The sequence below is a fragment of the Lemur catta genome, chromosome 3, assembly GCF_020740605.2.
Source record: "Lemur catta isolate mLemCat1 chromosome 3, mLemCat1.pri, whole genome shotgun sequence".
Classification (NCBI taxonomy): Eukaryota; Metazoa; Chordata; class Mammalia; order Primates; family Lemuridae; genus Lemur; species Lemur catta.
The window spans coordinates 104,588,845-104,611,749 of record NC_059130.1 but is presented as its reverse complement, the minus strand read 5'-3'; the positions used below and the strand labels follow the sequence as shown (position 1 = coordinate 104,611,749).

Genomic DNA, 22,905 nt, shown 5'->3' with positions numbered 1-22,905 from the left:
AAAACAGTTATGGAGGCAAAATTATTAATATAATGGGGGAGATGTCTCTTAAATGATTACTAGCCCACAATGACTTCAGAGAGAAAGATCTTTAAAAAGATACAAAGCAAGTTGAGTCAGGAGAAAAGGAGGGAAGACAGAGTCAAGGTGCCTCTCATGGCCTTCCAGCTGTGGACTTGGAAACCAGTCACAGAATACAAAATGGGAAAGACTCAAATGGAAATGTATCTTAAGACTTTCAGATCTAGAAAGTCAATGATATAAAGAAATAGTTTTCAGAAGGCTATCAAAGATGCCTGAGGAAGACTGCTTAAGATTTAAAAGGGAAGAGGCTATAGACACAGAAGCTGCTTTGACTGCAATTTAGCATGAGAGAGGTCAATGATGATGAACTCAAAAAAAAAAAAAAAAATACAGGTAAAGAATTTCTAGTTTCCTGATAGGTATGAGAAGCAAAGCTAAAGAAGGGCCAAAGATGACTCTATAATTAAAGTCTAGCTGGCAACCAAGAATAATCCTGTATATCAGATTCATTTTAAAGTTTCTTGGGTGTTGGCAAATCACTGCACTCAAATCTGAAATTCCCTATTGACACCCCAAATTCAGCTTTCAAAAAAAATTCCCTTTTTTTTTTAAACTAAAAATGGTGTTTTCTTATAGACCAATGAACCCTGATGTAGATTTCAGTTCTTACCTGACATTATTATCAATGTGTCCCCAAAAAAGCATTATTTCTCTATTTTTAAAAAGTTTAGTTTATACTCCTACTATGTTTGCTGAGCTCTATTTACACTAAAAGTGTTTTAAAATACTCTGTAATTAGTGCTGTGAGTACCTAAGGAAACTAAACAGGCATGTTTTGCTTTAGGGGGAAAAAAGAGAGAGAGATACATAGGAACAAGTTCCTCAAGCCAACTTACAAATCCTCCTTTTCTTAGACAGGAATCGCCCGGGGATGAGCTCAACACATACTCCACCATGCTAACGCCTAGTCCCCCACTCTCCGATCGTGGGGACAGTACAGAATTGACCTCACTGTTCACATGGAAACTCTGACCAGGTCTTCTCTGCACCATGATTGGCTGGGAAACTGAATGATCTACAAAAAAGATACACAAGCATGATACAGTGCAGCCAGAGGCTCAAACAAATTACGAGTGATGTCTCATGGATAAACCAATGACTGGGAATCGGGAAACCTGCCGTGATCAGTTGAGCCAAAACCTCCTATTGTGTGTCTTTCCCTAAGTATGACATTCAACATAAGCTAAGGAAACGGAACACACCCCTCATGTATATCCAGGAAAGCAGAGAAATACAGCAGTTCACATAACTGGTTTATCTAGCTAAGTGGATAAAATAATGTTTACTCCTTTCGAATAGCAGAACTTCTTTTTAAAATATTTTATTGATAATATTACTAAAATAAAATATGACTTTACTGCCCTTTTTAAAAACAGCAATATAATTTGGTTTTTTTCTGATGACTCAATGTCATCATGAGGTTCTGTTCTTACACTGTACTGTAACACAGCACATCAGCTTTTGGGGTTTTTCTGTCTCCTTCCTCCCTATCATCTGTCGCTTCTTTCTGCTGTCAGTGTGTCTGCCTCTACAAGTTCTCCCCATCCCTCTTCATGGGTAGTCTCTCAAAAGAATGTCCATGCTCAGTGACTTGATTTGGTCCCAATCACATTTAAAGATAGATTATCCCATACACGATACACAGGGGAAAGGGGGGGAAAAAGAAACATGAACTTCAAATGGCAGGTGTGAGTTTTCTAATTCCAAGTGTGCTGACAGCAGTACCGAATAAAAAGTTAAGCTCAAATTATGGTCACTTCAAATAAGACCATTCCCCTGTGGCTAGCACTTCAAAAAATGTCAAAGATTTGATTTTGTGTTAATTATGTTTTAATAAATTACATCATATAAAAGCTCCTTAATGGCAATTATTCTACAGGACAGGACATTGCTTGACATGCTTATGTCACTGATGTAAAAGTCATGACTTGCCAATTGCTGAGGAAAGGAGCTCTAAGACAGGCATAAATCACAGTACAGATGCTAGATCTAGATTACCTGATGTTCCCCAGGCACTGTCTCGCCATTGATCACCCAGGAATATTCCTTTTGGTCCATCTTTGCTGGATTCATCTGTTTCCCAAAACTTTTTACCTGGCAAGAGCTGCTGCAAATTAAAAATAATAGACGCTTTTAAAGAATTCATAAAGGATGAAAGTACAGCAGTCAACACTTTCTTTTAGACAAGAGTACTAAAGATGCTCATGTGCCCTGAAGGTCTTTAATCAAAGTGTTCCGACCACACAGCTGTGGTCAGAGCACTACAGTATATTTGGTAAAAGTCACAGAGAGGCAAGGGGGGACACTGATCAAATCACCCAATAAAGGCTCAGTTTAAATATCTAGAATTATTCACTCAACCCATGCCGAGATTTTTAAGGAGGGAGGGAAACTAATATTGGTCCAATTAGCTAACTGCTAAGTGGACTCTTACTTAAAAAGTACCTACAACTATTAAAACACTTCTGCCTATACGTGTACTAACTACCATACAAAGTTACTCAAGCTGCAGCTTGAACCCAGCTATGAACCTCAGCTATGGAATGCTAGAGGCGAAATTCACTTCCTTTATACACAGAGATTCCATTAACCAAACACTTCCCAACCACAACACTAACCTACTCCAAGATTTTGGAAAGACAGAAAAACTATTCCCCAGATTACTGGGAGGGAAATAAAACCTCCTAACCTCCACTAATTTTAACAATACTTGGTAATGCCATTATAGTGACTTCACAAATCATTCCATGGTTCATAGAAACATAGGCCCTGGCCCTAAACCAATATGAGAACTTTATTCAAGCTTCAACAGAAGAAATGCCAAGTATCCTTCAAGCAAAAGACAGGGTGTTTTACTTGAGATCAAAGCACTAGTGACCAGGGTTAGAGAGTAAAATTCCACTCAAATCCCATCTTTCTTGGTTCTGGTCACCAGATTTACTCACTAAAATGTCCCCTCTCACTTCTTTTTTTCAACTGCTATTACTCAGACAAGAAACTAAGAAGTTTGAGATAATATCTAACCACTGCTTTTAAGCGTAGAAGGGCACACCTGGAGAGCTGAATTTCTCAAAGTAGCACAATAAAAAACCGAAAGCACAAAACATTTGCTTTCCTCCTTGACAATAAAGGTTTCACTTTCCAATTTAACTTATAACCCAGTAATGATGTTAAGAATAACTAAACTTTGCCCTCACTAAAATAAATCTCAGCTTGCCAAATCTAATTTCTAGGTTTCTCAGCATAATTTTAATCTACCCTTAAGTAGCTCCGTAAGTATCTCATGGACACAGGTTACCACCAGGACCAAAGCAGTTTCCTGTACACTTTTCTCTTTGGGCCCTAATTTGTCATTTTTTCATCAAAGAAGATCATGTTAAAACACACATTTTGGTCTGGCATTTAATTGCAGTGACGCCTAAATTCCTTGAAGATGAGCAGTTAAGGGCTCAAGTCTGTCACCTTGAGGGGATTTGGGGGAGGGTGGCATCTCAGGTCTGTCACCTTGGGGGGATTTGGGGGGGGGCAGGGAGCAGGGGAAAATGGGAGAGCACCCAGATCAAAGCGCAGCATTAGAGTCAGGAAGCACTCGACTAGACAACTTTGAAGTTCCCATGTGAAATATTGCAAACTGCCCTGGGCCTCAAACTGTCCTGGGCCTTCATCTTACTGATGAAGGAAATATTTTTCAGATTGCTGTGATGATTAGAGATATTGCTGTTCAGTACCTAGGACAGTAGTTTCTCAAAAAATGTATTCAATGGCATCACACCTAAGCAAAATAGCTGTCAAATCACAAACAGAATACTGAAAATTAATGTAAACCATGCCAGGGACAATTCAAGAATTCCTGTTTTTAAACTTTTTTTCTCCTTTTAGTCTTGAAAATGCCCTTTCCAAAGATTACAACTAGAATTTCCTTCCCCATTGGTTGTGCCCTTTCCAACTAAAATTCAGATTTTCTCCAGTATTCTGTAGAGAATGACAGCAAACAGAAGTCCACATTAACTACTCCTTTGTGTATCAGAAGAAAGAATATCAGCACAAGGGTCACTGCACTTGTTGGTTAATTTTATGTTCCACGTGATAGTGGTAAGAGAGCAAAGGTGATCAAAACCATTCTTGCCCTTTAATTTTTTTAAATGTTCATCCCTCTTCACAGAAATTTGTAAATATTTATTCAAAACTCAGGGAACAGATTCTTAAAGTACCAGCGTCCATATGCAAATATAGTCTTGTTCTTGCTCATAATTTGTCAAATTGCTTACTGAAAGCCTTTGAGCTCAAGGTTTCAAAAATCAGTTCTGGGATCCTGTCACTTTTCATAGTAGCATGCTAGTTGTCATAATGTGCAACGCCAGCAAAAGGAGGTGAACACATAAGCAAGGTTGTTTCCAGGCTAAATTCCCTCAGAAGGAAACAACACAGCAAACACGAAGCAAAGTGCTAAAAAGTTGAGATTCTACTTCAAAGTAGTAACGGATGCAACAAAGTCTCAAAGGAGTACACACCCAAAAACTAAGCCCCTAGGCTCAGACACCAAGAGGCAACCATTTCTCCCACTACTATCGATATTAATAAAAATCCTAAATCAATGCTAGGAGCAGCCCAAAAATGTACTAGAACTCTGTAAGATTTCACAAAAGTGGCAGTGAGATCAATGAACTGTTATCAATGGAAATGGCAGGGAATTAAAAAACAAGTTTGGAAGAGATGAAGAAAAAGGAGGTGGGAGAAGAGGGTCACAGCATGCTGATGGGGGGGAAAGTAGAGAGTTGCAAGGGTGCTCTGCAAATTGGGAAGAAAGTACAATGCTGAGCCAAGGGACTTGGGAAAAGACAGAAGCAAACTTAGCAAAGCTCTTGAAAGTCTTTGGATCTTACACAGAACCTACCCTTTCTCTCTTTCCTCCTAAAACATACCCATCTACAACTCAACTGTTGTGGAAAGCAGCATTTGAAATGACTACTAAAGATCTTCACCTCCAAGTACTCCTGTCTTTATGTAATCCCTTCCCTTTACTAGGGACTGGACCTAGCGAAGTGCCCTCTAGAAAATAACATAAGGCAAGTAATGGGATGTTACTTTCAAGGTTATGTTACAAAAGGCTATGGCTGTCATCTTGCCCTCTTGTTTGTTCGCTTTGATGAAGACAGCTGCTATGTTGTGAGCTGCCCTGTAGAGAGGTCCACCTGGCAAGGAACCAAGAAAGATCTCTGGACAACAGTTCATTAGAAACTGAGGCCCTCAGCCCAACAAAGAACAGATCCCGATATCAACCACATGAGTAAGCCTGGAAACAGACTCTACCCCAACCACGGTTTTAGATGAATGCACCACAGTTGAAATCTTGACTGTAGCTTGTGACAGATGTCGAAAGAGAGGACCTAGCAAAGCCATGCCTGGGTTCCTGACAGAAACTTTGAGTTTTAAATAATTGTGTTGTTTTAAGCCACTAAACTTTGGAGTGATTGATGCAGCTGTGAATATGTAGAGGTATTTTTGTATATTTGAAACATTTTTTTAGAAGTTTGTCTTCAAGAAAGATTTCTTGTTCCATTTCTAATATTTAAAACCAAGTGCTGAAAGTAAAATGCTTTTCTGAATTTGAAAAAAATAATTACCTCCATTCTATTTCATGTTCTGCCCTACTTTGTCTTATAGCCTTTCTGTATTAAAAATGACTGGCTTTTTAAACTCTGCAAAATTAAACCTACTTTGACATGTTAAGCTCACTGAGAATTAGTGGCAATCACTTATATTCAAGAGTAAACTAAAATAAAGATACCTTACTGTTCAAATCTGATAATATTAAAAGGAGATAGAAACTACTGAATTATAAAACAAAGTGATGATTTGTTACTCAAGTGCTATTGCAAATTCGGCAGTAACCCCTCTGGAGATATCATCTACTGCATTGGCTAAAACACCCTGGTTCGCCAACCCTCTGGCATAAAGATCAGGAAGGACTAGACCTTCACTTGAGCCACCCTTAAATGCAATCACCAAAATGCAACTAGCCTATGAAAAGATACTTCCTATTTGCCCCATTAAGAACTTAGAAATAAAGACTGTGTTTTCTTTTGGAGGGGAGGGGATCAGGAGCGGCAGGCAGGGCAAAAAGCAACAGATCCCAGCAAAGATTTACAAAGTTTGCTTTAAACAAAGATTAAGCTATAAGAAGATTACAAGATTTGACAATTTCAAAGCAAGATAATAGGAATTCAGAATTGGTGTCCTGCAAAAGCAAAGGAGAGCCAGAGAGTCAGACAGGGAGTATTATTTATTCAGTTGGCACATTTAGGGAGAGGGCATAAGATGCACAAACATGTCTATCCCTATAAAAGCAACTGATGCATCAGGTTAGAGAGTAGCCTAATTACAGTAGACAGTAAACACATACAAGTAAGTAATTCCCCTGGCTGCAACTGTGCTTACCCAGCAAACTTCTCGGAAGAATTGGCTTCCTCCTGTAGCCAAGCATGCCACTCACTGAACCCAATTATCCTGTCCACTTGAGAGTTATTATTTCTCCTTAAAAATTAGTAGACCTCATTTTAGTTTTTATACATTAGTCTATTGTGGTTGGGGGTATCAATCCCGTAATCTACTCATCTCTGAATTAGTGATGAAAGTCCATTTCAAGACCTACAAACTGAGAACTAGGACTTGGGAGGTCCTATGATCCCTAGCAATAAAGACCTTTGTCCCATTAAATGGGATTCCTAACTGCCCCACCAATAGTGTCTGTCCTCAAATCTTTGGGAGAAAACCACAGTTTATCCCACCCTGAACCATAGGTTTGTAAAAGACAAGACTTAAGTAAAGAAATCAGTAAGCTTATCAGTGAGCCCTCTGGAGAACAAGACAGAAAGTTAACCATTTGGGAACTTCTAAAATTTTGTCTCAGAACACCTTTTTTCCTTTTCATCTAACAACAACAAAAAAAAAAAAAACAATACACAATGCCACACTTATACAATCAATCATCTCATCATAAACTTCTGCTAAGAACTCTTTAAATACAATGGAAACAATAAAAAGCTGAGAACATCAAGAACCTCCAGGCTGCTTATTTTAAGGAATAAATACAGTGATGAAACACACATGAATGCTCTAAAATCATTTAAAAAACTGGTTTTAAATCTCATCTGTGTGAATTTAATCTGCCTCAGTTTTCTCACCTACAAAATGGACTACCGTGAACAATAAATGAGAAAAAGTATGTAATGACGTAGTATAATGCTAAACTCATAGAAACCACTCAAAGAGTCAGGTGCTACTCTTCTTTAAGAGCACAGTGGTAACAAACAGACATCTCAATACTAATGGTTTGCCAATGAAATAAATACTCCTATGTACTCAACTAGCAGACATGGCGAGCACAGCCAAAACCCAGGTCACTTCAGTACAAATCTCATAAAATTAACAGCCTTAACAAACAAAACCCAAGAACCACAGTGCAGCTTTGCAGAAACTGCAGAGAGGCAAGATGATTATTAAAGCCTGCACTTGTTTGCCTATACCACCACTAATACGTGCATAGACATATATCAGTGAGGTTTTCTTATGGTCTCAACACTAAACGGACCCTCCAACAACTACTCTGTACTCATAAGGAATAAAATACTAGGTAACTGCTTACACACTCAGATAGGCAACACAGAGCTTTCAGAGCAGAAACTGGGTTTCTTAAGAAGTACTACTCACAGGGATGCTACAACCTTGCAGGCATGATCAGATTTGATCTATTAGCTGGCAGCTCAAACTTCCAACACAAACTTAGTTTCACTGCAATGTAGCCAATGCAGGAGTCAAATACCTGATATTTAACTAGCTGGTAAGACATAGCAAAAAAAGGGGTGGGGGGTATTAATCTCTTAGTATCTATTTTTATGCCATTCAGTACATGAAAAGAAGTTGACATCAAATCAGAGAAAGGACCTTTCAGAACTGACTGAAATGAAGAAGTGTGATTGGTAACCACTGATAATCATATGTCCTAGTCTGACCTGTGAAAATATGATGTATCTCTCGGAAGTCCCTTCAAAATTTTAATGTCCTAGGGGATTTACCTAGCCTGTCCATACCATAGACTGCTGTTGTGAAATCAAGTCAGATAGTACACAAAGTGCTTTCATAAATACTAAGAACTATACTGATAAAAGTTATTACTAAAAACTTCATTTACATTAAAGTTTTACCTTACTAAAGTATCTCTTCTGAAAGATATGGTTTAAAAACATAAAAGTATAAATTAATATCCTTTATAAGGCTTAAACATAAAACAGGTTCATCCACTCACTGTTAGCACAATTCTTTAGGAAATGTCTCAGAAAGAGTCATGCTCTAGACCAGGCACCGTAGCTCACGCCTGTAATTCTAGCACCCTGGGAGGCCATGGCAGGAGGATACTAGAGGCCAGGCCTGAACAACACAGCAAGAACATCTCTACAAAAAACAGAAAAATCAGCCAGGCATGGTGGTGCAGGCCTGTTGTCCTAGCTCCTTGGGAGGTTGATGCAGGAGGACTACTTGAGCCCAGGAATTTGAGGTTGCAGTGAGCTATGATGATGCCACTACACTCCAGCCTGGGCAACAGAGTGAGAACCTGCCCCCACCCCCGCCCCACCAAAAAAAAAAAAAGTCATGCTCATTACTGAGCATTTATTTCAATAAAAAAATTCAAAAGAAAACTCTACAATCAAAGTGTTTATAACAACAAAAATGTTAAGTAAATATTCAACAATAAAGTTGCTCTGATATAATAATGTAAGCTCACCAAAAACAGCCATAATAACTATATGTAATATTTATAAAATAACATTACATTTTAGAAGTAAAATACAAAACTGTACATGTAAAGACTGCTTCTTCTCATGCACTCCTCCATTATGGATCAAGACTGGAAAGAAAAATAACAGAAAGGTGCCTGTTGGTGTGGTGGGATTATGAATTACTTGTTACAAAATACTTGTTATGATTTACAACTTATTTTCTAATAAATAAAAATTGAGATTATGGGGGTCTGGAATTCCCTACAAATAAATAAGGCATTTTCTCTTAAACAGACACATTTCACTTCAACATAATTTCAAAATGACAAAAATTAGTAGCAGTTTTAAGGAAAGAGCTCATATCTTAAATTTCAAAACAGGTTGAGCATCTGTAATCCAAAATTCTGCAATCTGAAACTTTTTGAGCACCAATGTGACGCTCAAAAGAAATGTTCATTGGAGCACTTCAGATTTCAGATTTCTGCAATGGTCAACCAGTTAAGTATAACACAAATACTCCAAAATCCAAAAAAATCCAAAGTCCAAAACACTCTGGTCCCAAGCATTTCAGAACAGGGACACTCAACTTGCAATAACTGAACTTCTCACTTTGAAAACCTTCGTTTAAATAAGGAATATTAAAAATGCTGTGGTTCCATTACAGGCCAGTTATTTTTTAAATTAAAAGTAAATATATAAACCAAAGTTTTTTTGTTTCTCATTTTCACTTTCTCTTTCAGTTAAGGAATATGATCGTCCAAATTCTCACTTCCTGCTCATATAGCTACTCACTAAGTAAGTATCCTTGTCCTCTTTAGTCAGTCACTCAATACTTATGTGTAAAGATTATTTTTAAATATTAAAATATTTTTGTTTTCTTCCTGTTCTCTTTCATTTTATTCAAATCACAAAAACCTGTCTAAGAATCAACATCTACTATAATTTTTTTCATATTTCTCTACTAGGCATCATCACAATCTGGCTTCTACTAAGTGCTTAAAATTTTTACCCTATTGTGGCAAATGGTTACTACTGAAAACAGATTTCCATAGTAACGGTCTCAAAAAAATATCTTTTGACTGAAATCTAATATACTCCTTTTTAGAAAAGTCTAATCTTTTGCATAATTATAATTATGCATTACACGAATTAGCAGATTTTTTAAAACGTTTTCCTGGGTTATTAGGCACTGTTAATAGCTGTATCTAATACCTTTAAATAACACTTCCCCCAGTAGGAATGAAATCACACAATCACTTAAGACTGGTCAATCTTCTGCACCACATGTAAAAAAACAACACTGCTTTTCTGGCTACTGAAAAAATAAAAGTTTCAGCATATGACGTATAATGTACACAAAAATACTACTTGCACACATCCTGAAATGCACAGCCTACACTAGCTACTACTGGAAATAACCAAAAATAGTAAAAAAAAAAAAGTAAAAGACATTCTTTGCCCTGAAAGAACTTAAAAGATTAAAAACAAAAACCAGGAATCAAACTGATACGATTACAAGGCATTTTTTATTTATTTACTTTAGGAGAAATGGATTCTTGCTTAGTTGCCCAGGCTGGTCTCGAACTCCTGGTCTCAAGCAATCTTTCCTCTTCTACCTCCCACCTCCCAGAGTGCTGAGATTATAGGCATGGCTTGTTACCAGGTATTTTAAGATAGGGACACTGCTTAATAGCATGGGCCAGACTGTTAAACTTCACAACCCGCTACGGATGAAGAAAGAACAGTAATGAATCTGGGATAGGGCTGGTCAAGAGTGCCATAAAGGAGGTGGCAAAATTTACAGTGGGCAAGACAATGCAAAGGACATTCTACAATGAACAAAGGTAAAAGTGAAAGCAGGTGGAGCAAGTGCCCACCTGGAGGACTGGCCATCAACCCGGGGCAGCAGTATGAGAGGGTAAAAAAAACACAACTAAACTAGTGCTAGTTGCCAGTGTGGCTATAGGGAGCACTGAGGAGCTGAGCTCTAATCCAACAGGCAGCAACAATGAGTATCACCATAAAATTCATTTTTAAAAGATTATCTGATGGTCCTTCACAAAATGGGGTGAGGGAAAGCAAATGGATGCTGAAAGTCTAAGCAAAGAGGCCACAGCAATAATCAAGGCATGAAATGGTAAAGGAAGGGACCTATGGAAGTGGAGGCAAGGATGGAACTGCAGCTTAGATGACTCTCTCAGCTTTCACAACATGTTTTTAAAAAGAAAAAAAAAACACCTATATAATTTCAAAAGTTAAAGAGTCATAGCTTATTACGATGATCAAGAATGAAGTCATTAAGTATACAGACCCAGTCCATCACTGAAGTTCTTTTAATTAGGTATCTATTCTGCAGAGTCAGCTGAGTGCTGACTACATCAGCTACATCAAAATGGATCCAGGTATGTAAGAGTATGGTACTGCAAGTTTACGTTTTATAAGTCCAAAAGATAATAAGGTTGCCCTGAAAATCCACTGTGGGTTGCTGGGGAACAGTAAGAGCAAAAGAGCAATCAAGTAAGTAGAGATAAGAACTTGGTAGCTCTTAAATTATAGGACAACCACAAAGTAGATAGAATTGCAAACAGTGGGCTCTTCAGTTGATGACTACTCTTAAATTCCGAAATGCACAGGGGTTTCCTATGTTTTTTACACAACAAAGAACACAACCACTGTCAACAACTTCATTCTTAAAAGTAAGCACATAAAAGACACCGTTCATACTTTCATAAACCAACTCCTTCGAAAAACATTCAGAAATGCTATTAGCAACCCAAACTCTATGTTATTTTGTCATAAATTAGCCTGAGCAAGCTCTACTCTAATCCTTTCTTCACTGCACATCCCCTCCTGAGTCTGAAATTAAAGCTTTCTTTATACTTTTCCATTTCAAGTTATTGGGACAGAGCCAAAAGAAATAACTTTATTATCTTCATAAAACCTGACAGATTGACAAGGTTGTTCAGAAAATGATGAAATGCCTGGGGTGAATCAAGCTTTTCTGCATAATACAGGAACAGCATATAAGGAAACAGCACTATGTTACCTCCATTACCTATAAACAAGGTCATATGTTTTTACATATATATAAACTATATGGTTTCATTTACACCATACCACATTCATGTCATAATAGGTCTATACTTTAATAATTACATAAATGATTCTTATAATAGTATGTGAGAGCCTAGTGAATAAAAGACAAGCCTCCAAATCACTTAGGAAACTGTAAAGGTCAGAAATAAAACTGTGAAATTTCTAGATTGGTCATGACCGACCCCCTTACATCCCTAAGCAGAAAGCAAAAAGCTCAACTGAGATAAGAAAGAATACTTCACCTCAAGATGGGACCAAATATTCTAATCCATCCACACACCCAGTCAGCCTCAGGGTATTTTTAATTATTGAACTGACAAGACCAGGATCTCAGTATGGACAAGTTCCCTTTTTCTTTTGTTCCAGGAAATGAATATTTCATAGATATGGCTGCTACATATACAAGGAATATCAATACAGAAAATAAACTACTTTCTTTCTCTACATGCTTTGCTATAATGAGAACCACAGCATACATTAATCAAAATACAATGAATTAGCTCTGATGTTCTGGTTCCTTATCAGCAAAGTTACAGTAAACAAGAAGGAATTACACACAATATAGTTTAATACAAGCTTGAGCAAGCAATATAACAAATGTAAATCTAGTTTTCTAAACACCATTATGTCCAGTTGTGTGTATATAATGAGGATATGTTTCCATGCCCCAGCATCATATTGATCTGATTACAACTATATTAAACAAAAAATCCATTATGACAAATGCCTTTATATCAAATTCAACTTGTATAATAACATAACATTGCTAATTTATTATTTAGCTTATACACTTAATGCTCACAAAACTTAACTAATGAATAGCTCAAAAGGTACGTATTTGCAGAGAGGCTGAATAAATGCTGTCAATATTTATCCTCTCCTCCACACCCCCACATCCCTGAGGGTGGAAAAGTCATCTGAACAGAAAATACAACCAATATTTTCAATTGACTAAGGTCTCTTGGGTAACAGGGATGCCAACTTCTGGTGTAAAAGTCAAAGCTAAGAGGAATCCATACTTAGAAAAAAAATATTTACTGTCACATGATTCTTTCAACACAATACATTAAGCAGCTACTGTTTACAAAGCACATTATTAGCTGAAGGCCCTGAGCTCAACAAACTTGTGTATAAGGAAACAGAAAACATCACTACATATGCACTAATCATTACATATGGAATAAATATAGGCCATAAGAATTATACAAATCATTTGCTACTTGAATTCCTCTCCATAGCTTCTAGCTGGAGAGAACACAAAAGCTTTAATAGAGAAGCTGATCTCTGAAGCTGGATTTTTAATGAGTAGACCCTAAACATGCAGAAACAAACAGTAGAAAAACTCAGGATTTGGAGTGAAAGATCTGGATTCAAACAGCTGGCTCATGACAGTATTAACCTCTCTAATGCTTGCTCATCTCATCTGTAAAAGATATTGCAGGACCACTATGAAAACTATAATCATATGAAGGGATTAGCAGAGTAACTGGGAAGACTGTATATGCTCAATATTTTCTAGCTATTGTTTCTGAGACTAAAAAAATAGAATTTAAAGTTAATCCACATCTTGACATTGATAATCTTAGCTGGAGTCATTTGACCTTAGGGCTCATTTTCCTCACCTAAAAAAAAAAAAATGGGAATAGTATCTCTCAAAACCTGTTAGGAAAGTCATACAGATAATAATATCAATGATATCATAGATAATGATATTGAAAGGTATTAATGTTTATTCTAATTATTTAGTTGGTTTACCCTCACTAAAGCACTCTGACGTGGATGAAAGAATATCATTTTAGCCAAAGGAGAATGATGAAAGGGAAGAAATTAAAACAGATTAAGCGGTAAGTGTGTCGGATCAGCAAGAATATGTTTTGCTGTATTCAAATGTTCCAAGATAGCTCAACATAAACAGTAGTAGGTCTGCCTAGTCTTCTAGTGCAGGCTAGAAGACAGATATTAGAATGAGCGGGGTTACACACAGGTCTCAAAGTGACAGGACAAAACTGGGAACCAGATTCCAAATGTCAAATGTACCCACATTTCCAAGGTTAGAAGTCACCTTCTCCTATCTTGTTCCTCCAAATCCTAAAATTATTATGAGGTCACAGGAACTTCCCCAAACAATATGCATGAAAAGGTCATATCACTCTAACACAGAGTCAGTCAACCTAATACAAGTAAGCCATTTATTTAAATCTTGTTCCTCCAGGCCACTTGGTCTGGCTAGCTTTGTTTTCTCTAAAGTAAACATTTCAGAACAAGGTGTCAAAAAAATGCCCCAAAACCAGAAGGTTAATGGAACTAGGCACCTTTTACCATTTCTATCTGTACTCAAAAGCTACATTTTGGGAGAAAAAAAAAGTGTTAGTTACACTGCTTGATCAGATATTTTTATATTATTACACCTTAAAGCATTATTAATTTTTCCTCCCCTCTACAAGAAAAGATAGATGATTTGGGTGGCAGACAATACATCTCCTTTCCAAAACTCAATCCATCTTGGAGTCAACTGAGCTACTTTTATGGGACTCTAATTGCAAGGAATTACCAGTTTAAGGTAGCCCTTCCAGGGCTGTGGACTCTAGAAGAAATTTTAGCTACCCAAATGCCTCCAATTCTATGAGACACTGTTTGCCACAATGGAAAGATGTGGAAAAGAATTTAACAGATGTGGCCTCCACGTTAGGCTCCCACTTGCCCTAATTCCAGAATTACCATCCCATGAACTCTGATGGACACTTCACTGTCATACACAGCTGCAGACAGGTGAATTAGTTATTTTACAGAACCCAATGAAAAGTTACAAAATCTCTAAATCACAAGGCGGAAGTCAATCTAAAATGACCCTTAGATGCTCTCTGGTATATCCTAAAAAAGCCAGAACTATTCCTATTTTTGAAGACAGAAGAAGTAAGGGAAGACTCCAAGAACCTTAGACCTGAAAAGGTTCTGGGAAACCATCCAGTCCAACATCTTTTTCTTACTGGTGGAAAAAAGCAAAGCCCAAAGAAGATGAATGTTTGAACCAAGGCTAGAAGCTGTGGCTTCAGGGTTCTGGCCCAGTACTACCCCAACAAGTTTTACTTTTCTTTGGGTTAACAGCACCCCCAAATCACTATCAAATTCCTCCCTCTGCAGGCCATTTTACCATCTCACACATAGGGACAGAATTCCTATATAATGTCTAATGAGAATCAGCAGCTATAATTTAAATATATCTCACCTTATTCTACTTCCTGTGAACAGGGTAGGATTATCACTCCACATACAGAACACTTTCTAGTCATCAGGTTTACAAACTTGTCTATTATCAAGGGGTTTTCTATGTTTCAGTTTTCTAAGACAAACATGAAGAACCACATATCTAAATACATTGCATTTATTTCAGAAATAGGATAGCATTCACTACTATCTTAACTTCCCCGGGTGGTTGCCAAGTTTACTACATGTAAAACATTAAGGAATCTTAAGAAGAAAAAAGTTCCCGATTTTTATAAGTCAGAAAACCAATTATGTAGAATAAGGTGCCTTTCTGCCAAAGACTCTCAAAGAACTTTCAATTAAAATTTCTCTCATCTTTAAAAAGTCCAACCTTTATAGGACATGGACAGTAACAATGCTGCCCTCCTATAGGTGGAGCAAATAAGTCATGCAAGATCATAAATCAAACCAGTATAGAAACAAGAGGCCAGAAACCCAAGAATCAGTGAGCCTCCCTCTGTACTACAAAGATATCCTCTTAAATACTCAACTAACAGATTAATCTTTTCATATGTAAATAAAAGCTGCTAAATTACGTGCCTTTAAACTTTTCAGGACTATCAGGTGGAATAAAAGGGGCTAGCAAGGAAAGCAGATAAAATATTTTAAAATAATTTGTAGCCCTAAACTAAGACATTTTCCTGTCTTCTTTTTATGAACAGAAGTAACATAAAGCATTTGTACTGTTTGTCCTTCAGCTATTAACAGCTGCACTTCAGACAACCAGCAAGGTTTGAGAGTGACGTTTTCAGTAGCCACTTCTTAGGAAGATTTCTACTAAGAAATGCTCTAAATCTTTCAAAGTGACACCAAGAATCCAGTAGTGGCTTTGAAGAAAAAAATGTGATAAGAGTCAATCAGCACTAACTACTAGAAATCAATTACTTTCAATGGAACCAATTCTGAAGATTCATACATTCTTACACATAAGTATTGTTTACGCTAATGAGGACTCGTGTGTGTGTGTGTGTGTGTGTGTGTGTGTGTGTGTGTGTGTGTACACAAAAACATATAAAATAATTGCAACAAAAATATGCTGTTCCTGGCTTAAAGTTGTACTATTTACTTGACCTTTTACTGTTTACATGGGTAAATACTATATTTAAGCACATTCCCTCTCAGAGATGCTTTATTGTTAAAAAGGAAGGAAATTTACTAATCAGAAGCTGTGCTTTTTTTACTTTATTATAAAAGTTTATTTTCATTTTGTGCTGTTCTCCCATTGCTACAAAAAATACTCCCAACCTACACCTATCCAAATCCTAACTAGACTAGAAGCTGTTTCTCAGTGTGTACACCTCCTCCATTAATCTCCAACTAGTCCTGCCAATAATGATCCTTCCTTCTCTAAACTTCAACCATATACAGCAAAAAACCATTTACTCTGTTTTCATGTGTATATTCATTGTTTCCTCAACTAGTTCCTTGAGCACAGACACCTCATTCCATACTTGGGTTTGTCTTGCCATGTCTAGACACTGGGTTATACTTTCAAAAAATAACTTTGGTAAGTGTTCTATATTTTGGAAGAGGGTATTGTAAAGCATATTTTTAATCCTCCCCTAAAATACTGATTTTTATAAAGCTTACTAAAATACAATGGTTTACCTCTCAATTATTTTACAAGTATTGGCTTAATTTACTTTTTTTTTTTTTTTTTTTGGAGACAGGATCTTGTTCCTGTTGCCTGGGTTAGAGTACAGTGGTATCATCATAATTCATCGCATAGCCTCAAACTCCTGGGCTCAAGCAATCCTCTTGCCTCAGCCTTCCTAGTAGCGGGGACTACAGGTGTGTATCACCACGCCCAATCAATTTTTCTATTTTTATTTTTACAGAGATGGGGTCCAGCTGTGTTGCCCGGGCTAGTTTCAAACTCCTGGCCTCAAATGATCCTCCCGTTTTGGCCTCCCAAGGTGCTAGGATTACAGGCATGAGCCACCATGCCTGGCCATTTACTCTAAATTAAGGGCACATGCTTTGCAGTTAGAGGAAGCCAGGTCAAAATTTCATCACTTACTATGTGTGTTATCCTGGGCAAATTAATTCATCTCTCTCGGACTTGTTCCTTATCTGGATAAAAGAACTGTCCTCCATAGTTACTGACGAGATAATGCATATAAACCTCTTACCACCTGCCTAGTAAGTGGTCAAGAAACAGTAGCTGTTATTGTTACTTTATGAATAATGGGGACAGGAGGAAGAGTGACAGAGTATTAGTGCTAGAATATACTTTGTTTCATTATTAATATATGCCTATATCCATGCCTGAAGAATTATATACATATACCAAAAAAATGGCATTTCTGGAAGAAAAAATGATACAGAATTTAACATTGTCAACTTGTCATTTAAATAAAATTTACCCTCTATTTAAATTATGTTTAATAATAATTATTTGATTAAAATTAAACATTTAGCAATTATAGAGCATTACTGGTATGTTGTATCAGTAATTTAAAAAAAAAAAACAACAACAACCTGGAATTGGATTTTTGGTGGAGTAGATCAGGGTGGAATCACAGGAGTGGGGAAGAAGACAAATTTAGTTTCTCCTTCTATACTTAATATCTTACAAATCTGTTAACTTTCTGTTCAAACTATGCTCCAAAAATTAAGTGACAGAAGTCTTTTATACAATAACCATATAGGGTTTATTGATGTGCACTGTTTCAACATTAGGCAGGCACAGGAAACACAAGGACATCTATCTACCAGTCATCTCCTAAAGCTCAAGGGGGTGAACAAAAACAGGTCAAAAACCCATGAACCCAAGATGATAGGACACTGGACTCTGTGACCACAAGATGATGCAGAAAAGTTGGAAACAAAATGTTGTAACAAAGGAAGCAAAAAGCTCAAGACCAAAACACAAAGATTTTAACTATTCAATGTCTAACCACAAAGGCAATCCATATTTGTTATAAATTCTGAAGAGGAATTATGTTAAATTTTTATTCCTCAGAACCTAGCACAGTGCCTAGATATTTGCTAAATCAAAGAACAAATGTATCTAATGAATGGTATAAATGAGAAATCTAGAATATAGCAATTCTTTCTCTTTTAAAACATTAAAGTAAATGTGGGAGCTGTTAAATAACAGATATACAAAAAATAAAACATTAGAGAAAACCTAAGGTTACTCTCCAGAACCAGAGGGCCACAACCAAATGCCCTCATTTGTGAGCCTGTGACATTTTAAGCAATTAATTCAAACTGTGTATTCTACCTCTGGAATCAATATATGCTTATTGTCAATAACTAGAATCACCAGAAGGTGGCTATACTTTAGCTATCGATACTTCCGTTTCTTTTTAGAATTATGGTAACCTTCCCTAGGAACATAACAAATGAAAGTATATTTTATTTTTACAATTTTAAAAATTACAAACAAAGCTTATGTCTGAATTTTCTCTTTGGGATGATGGTTCAGGTCTCTATCTCCATAAAAAAAACTCTTTCACCAGAAACCTATCAATCTCCCCTTCACAATGGAGGACTAAACAATTTCCTCAAAAAAGGCACTACTCTAAAAATAGATTATAAACATACTCTGGTCAGCAGCATTCTAAGAGTTCTTTTCCATTGCAAAAGAACCTAGCCATTGGAAAATGAGGCAAAGGTAAGAACATTTGATGCATATAAAATTAAAATTTCTTAAAATTTTAATGTCTACATTTGTATCTGACTTATTGATATTTAATAATTTGTGTTCATATTTTGCTTTTTTTTTTTGTTTTAGACATTAGGCTATGGTTAACATTCTTCTTATAATGATACAGATAGTTTTGGCAAAATTCTCCAGCATCCCATTCCTATTATGAGTATGGCAACAAGGAAGAGCAAGCACATACTTCTGGAGACTAGATTCAGACACACTTGATGAAAGACAACTCCAATCTTCCCTTAAAAACAGACCCACTTTTCTGAAACACCAGTTCACTTACCTCTCCCATCGCTCTTCCCTCCAGAGCAAGTGCTTGAAAATCATGATTCAGTTCATCCATAGAACGTACCTATTGTTCAAAATAGAGAAGGGAAAAGCTTCAAGTCAGCATCGTGAATTTTACATACACACTACAAACAACTGGAAAACTTTTCTATGTTTACTTTCAGATATTGACAAGGAAAACACCAATAATCAAGTGACTGAGATTAAACATTCACTTACCTTTGACCATCAGGGTTCAGCAATGACCCCTACTTTCTCCCTCCCATTCCCTTGTATTTTCAAAACATGAAAAACATACAATCCAGAAAAAGAAAAAGTAAATTCCATCACCTGAGAATGATGTTAGCTATTTTTCATACATTTTAATTTAGTAAGTAAAGACCAACAAGCTGAAGAGCAATGATGTTTTAGAGATGATTATGTGAACTAAACTTGGCTAAGGAGTCAAAAGATCACAGTGTTCCTTCCCAACTGTAAATAGTTAAGTGTAAGTTAGGGAACTTTTTTGATCCAATCCACTATTTCTTTAGTAAACCCCTTACTTTGCAAACTGCAAACCATATAATGGAGTGTCCCAACACTTCTCCATATTGAAAGATCCCCATAGGCTCCCTGAACCTCAAAACCAGAGGAAAAAATAGCACATTATCACAAGATTCCCTCCAAATCTTACTTATTAAATGTATTCCTACCCACAGCATAACAATTTCTTTAGGCTTCAATTTACTCATTTCCAAAATCATTACTACAGGGCAATATCAACATCAAAGACCAACTGTGAAATAGATTGTTCAAAATAGTTATAATTAAAAAGCCTTTGTTGTCCACTAGTCTACTGGTCTTGGTCTTCTCAGTTATGAACAGCAAGCCATCTCTGCTGCCTGAGACCAGAGTCCCTGCTCATCCCTGAGCAAGGGATTCAAGAGTACAGTCCCAGCCAGTGTGGTGGCATGCCTATCGTTCACTACTCAGGAGGCAGAGGCGAGAGGATTGCTTGAGCCCAGGAGTTGGAAACTAGCCCGGGCAGCGTGGCAAAACCATCTCAAATAAAAAAAAAAAAATTCCTCGTTTATTAAAGAGGACATCTCTTCTGCCTACCTGAAAAAGACTGATTACCTGAAGCAGTAGTCTCTCAAACCCACTCCTCTGATCACCACTACCTCCCAATGTTGGTGGTACAATTTCTAGCAGTGGGCAAATGCAAAGAAAGTCAAGTTAGGGCCAAGCAAGGGGAAGGAAGAGTATGGAGAGCATGAACCAGAATACAGTTAAGAGAATCAATTTAAGAATTGTATTAACATGCTACCTATATCACCTAAGAATCTTAACGCACGTGAACTAACACTACTTAAAAATAGTTGCGTTATTGTTTTAAATCAATACTTTCAAAACTTAGAGCTGAAACTCTGCAACAAATAACACACTATGTCACTAAAAGATAGTTTTGGAATGCTCGCTAAAAATGGAAATTTATAAAATTCTAAATGAAGCTAAATTTCAGTTATATTAGCACAAAGAGACAGAGGCAAGGTTTGTTATTGAGCTGTAACAGTTTCAAAAGGTCTTGAAAAAGGAGCTATGATCACCTTACAAGGTGTTTATATTACTTAGGTAAGCACACTGAATAGGTTCCTAAACTGTACATAGTAAAAATAAAGGGGAGCAGGGAGAATGAGGACAAGATGTTAGCTGGAAATTCTACAAATGTTATGTGAAATGATTTTGAACCTTCAGGCCAACATTAACACCTACAAAGCATGCAAATCAAATGCACATAGTTCTGTTTCTAGCTCTTTCTATGGAATCTAATCATACATTTAATTTGAGCTAGACATTTCTTGGAAATCCAAAATTCTACAAATCTCATTTTAACCAGGAATATTGGAAATTCTATTAGTATTTCCCAAGGAAACTAAGTAAGGGAAGTAAGGGAAGGCAAAGAACATGCATTACACATAATCATCACAACAATCTCATGGTAATTATTCCCATTTAAGAGATTAGAAAACTGACCCTCAGAGAAATCATTTCTCCAACCATTCTTAAGTAGGGAAGAGCACAAGATGAAACTGAGGCTCAGAGCACTTAAATGGCATTGCCAGGATCTTAATCCAGGTCTTCCAATTTAAAGTCCAATGCCCTTTCTGTGTCTCCAAGCTGCACCAAGGCAGCCACGTAAGTTTCCACCCCAGTATTCTATTCTATTAAGGATATAGATAAAACCGCCTTCTATTTCTGCTGTGGACTTTGATGAGTGGGCTCTCTTGGTCTTCTTGCCTTTCCTTTCCACTGTCTCCTCCCCTGCCTTCAAAACTGCCCTTGTAGCTTTTTCAATTCCTTTCTACACTATCTTCCCACTATTATTCCCTCTCTCTCACCATTTATTTGCGCGCTCTCTCTCTCTCTCTCTCTCTCTCTCTCTCTCTCTCAGGTCTCCTCCTTCCCTGTGTTTCCCTCTCTCTTCACCCACTGCAGCACTCCCTCTGTTTGGGTGTCTTCCTCTGCCTCACCTATACAGAAACCACACTCTTCCCCTATCCCTGGGTACCACCCTCCTACCTCATATCGGCAACTGTTGAAACAGGAGCCTCACTTCCTGAAGTTTTCTTTGCTAGTCCAGAAAATCCATTTTAAACTCTTCACTCACAGTTGACTAATTCAGATAAACCAAGTGGTTCTCACAAAAGTGTTTTTAACTAGTCAAGAACTTATTTGTTTATAATAAGAGCTGTATGGTCACTGACACCAAGCAGACTCTCCAGACAAAATTCTTCCTACAAAACAAAACTAACAGTCAGAAAAAGATGCTCAGAAACCAAGAGAAATCAAAGAATGAAGAAAGAGACGACTGTAATAAATATTTTAGGCTGGTAACAAAAAGGCCTTCCATCATAAAGAAGAAAAGCTGCCTGTCAATTATAATCAGAGTAAATGCTCCTATCAAGATAGAATAATCCTTTCTTCAAGTTCTTGTGCGCTATCTCTCCCTTTTCTCTAGAAATCAATTTGAGTGGCAGGTTATGGTTATTAGATTATTAAGTATGGAAGGTCCGATTTCCTTAAGTACTAAGTTTGACAGCTGATATCTCTGACATTTCACTTTGACGTGTCTTTTTTTCTTTAATTGTGAAAGTACATCCTCATTCTTTCAAATGCATGTTTTGGCTTGTGATCTTTAAAAATTTTTTTAGAGCACTTTTTGTGAAACCATGGATAAGTCAAAAATTCATGTTATTTTTGAATATGAGTTCCGTCGTGGAACCAATGCAATGCAGACAACTCAAAAGATCAACAAAGTGTTTGGGAGGATGTGGCTAATGAACGCACAGTACGTCAGTGGTTAAAGAAGTTCCGTTCTGGTTGATTTTAATCTTGAAAATGAGCCACGAGTGACCTGAGACCAAGGTGGATAATGATGAGCTGAAAGCTGTAGTGGAAGCCAATCCATCTCAACCTATGCATGAATTAGCAGCAAGGTTTGGCATTATTATTCCAGCAATATTGGACCATTTGAAACAAATGGGCAAGGTAAAGAAGCTGAATATGGGTTCCACATAAATTAAACGAGTGTCAGAGGAGAAATTGTCTCAAAGCTTGCCTTTCTTTGCTGTAAAGGGGACATAAAAGCAAACCATTTATTTATACACCATATTCTTACATGTGATGAAAAATGGATTCCTTTTGACAACAGCAAGTGCTAGATAAAGATGAAGTGCCAAAACACAGTCCAAA

General features: G+C 37.0%; 1 protein-coding gene across 15 annotated transcripts in view; it reads right to left on the bottom strand.

Moving 5' to 3' along the window:
* Window positions 1-22,905, bottom strand: part of PUM1 (pumilio RNA binding family member 1) — a 128,231-nt gene that overhangs the window by 66,582 nt on the left and 38,744 nt on the right. For 10 of the 15 annotated variants that reach the window (XM_045548456.1, XM_045548457.1, XM_045548445.1 and 7 more), the window contains 3 exons: window positions 19,169-19,237; window positions 2,083-2,191; window positions 921-1,099 (listed from right to left, as the gene is read on the bottom strand). In XM_045548456.1, coding sequence (XP_045404412.1) covers window positions 921-1,099; window positions 2,083-2,191; window positions 19,169-19,237 — 357 coding nt within the window. The remainder of the gene's footprint in view (window positions 1-920; window positions 1,100-2,082; window positions 2,192-19,168; window positions 19,238-22,905) is intronic. The other 5 variants (XM_045548459.1, XM_045548453.1, XM_045548454.1 and 2 more) reach the window with 2 other exon arrangements.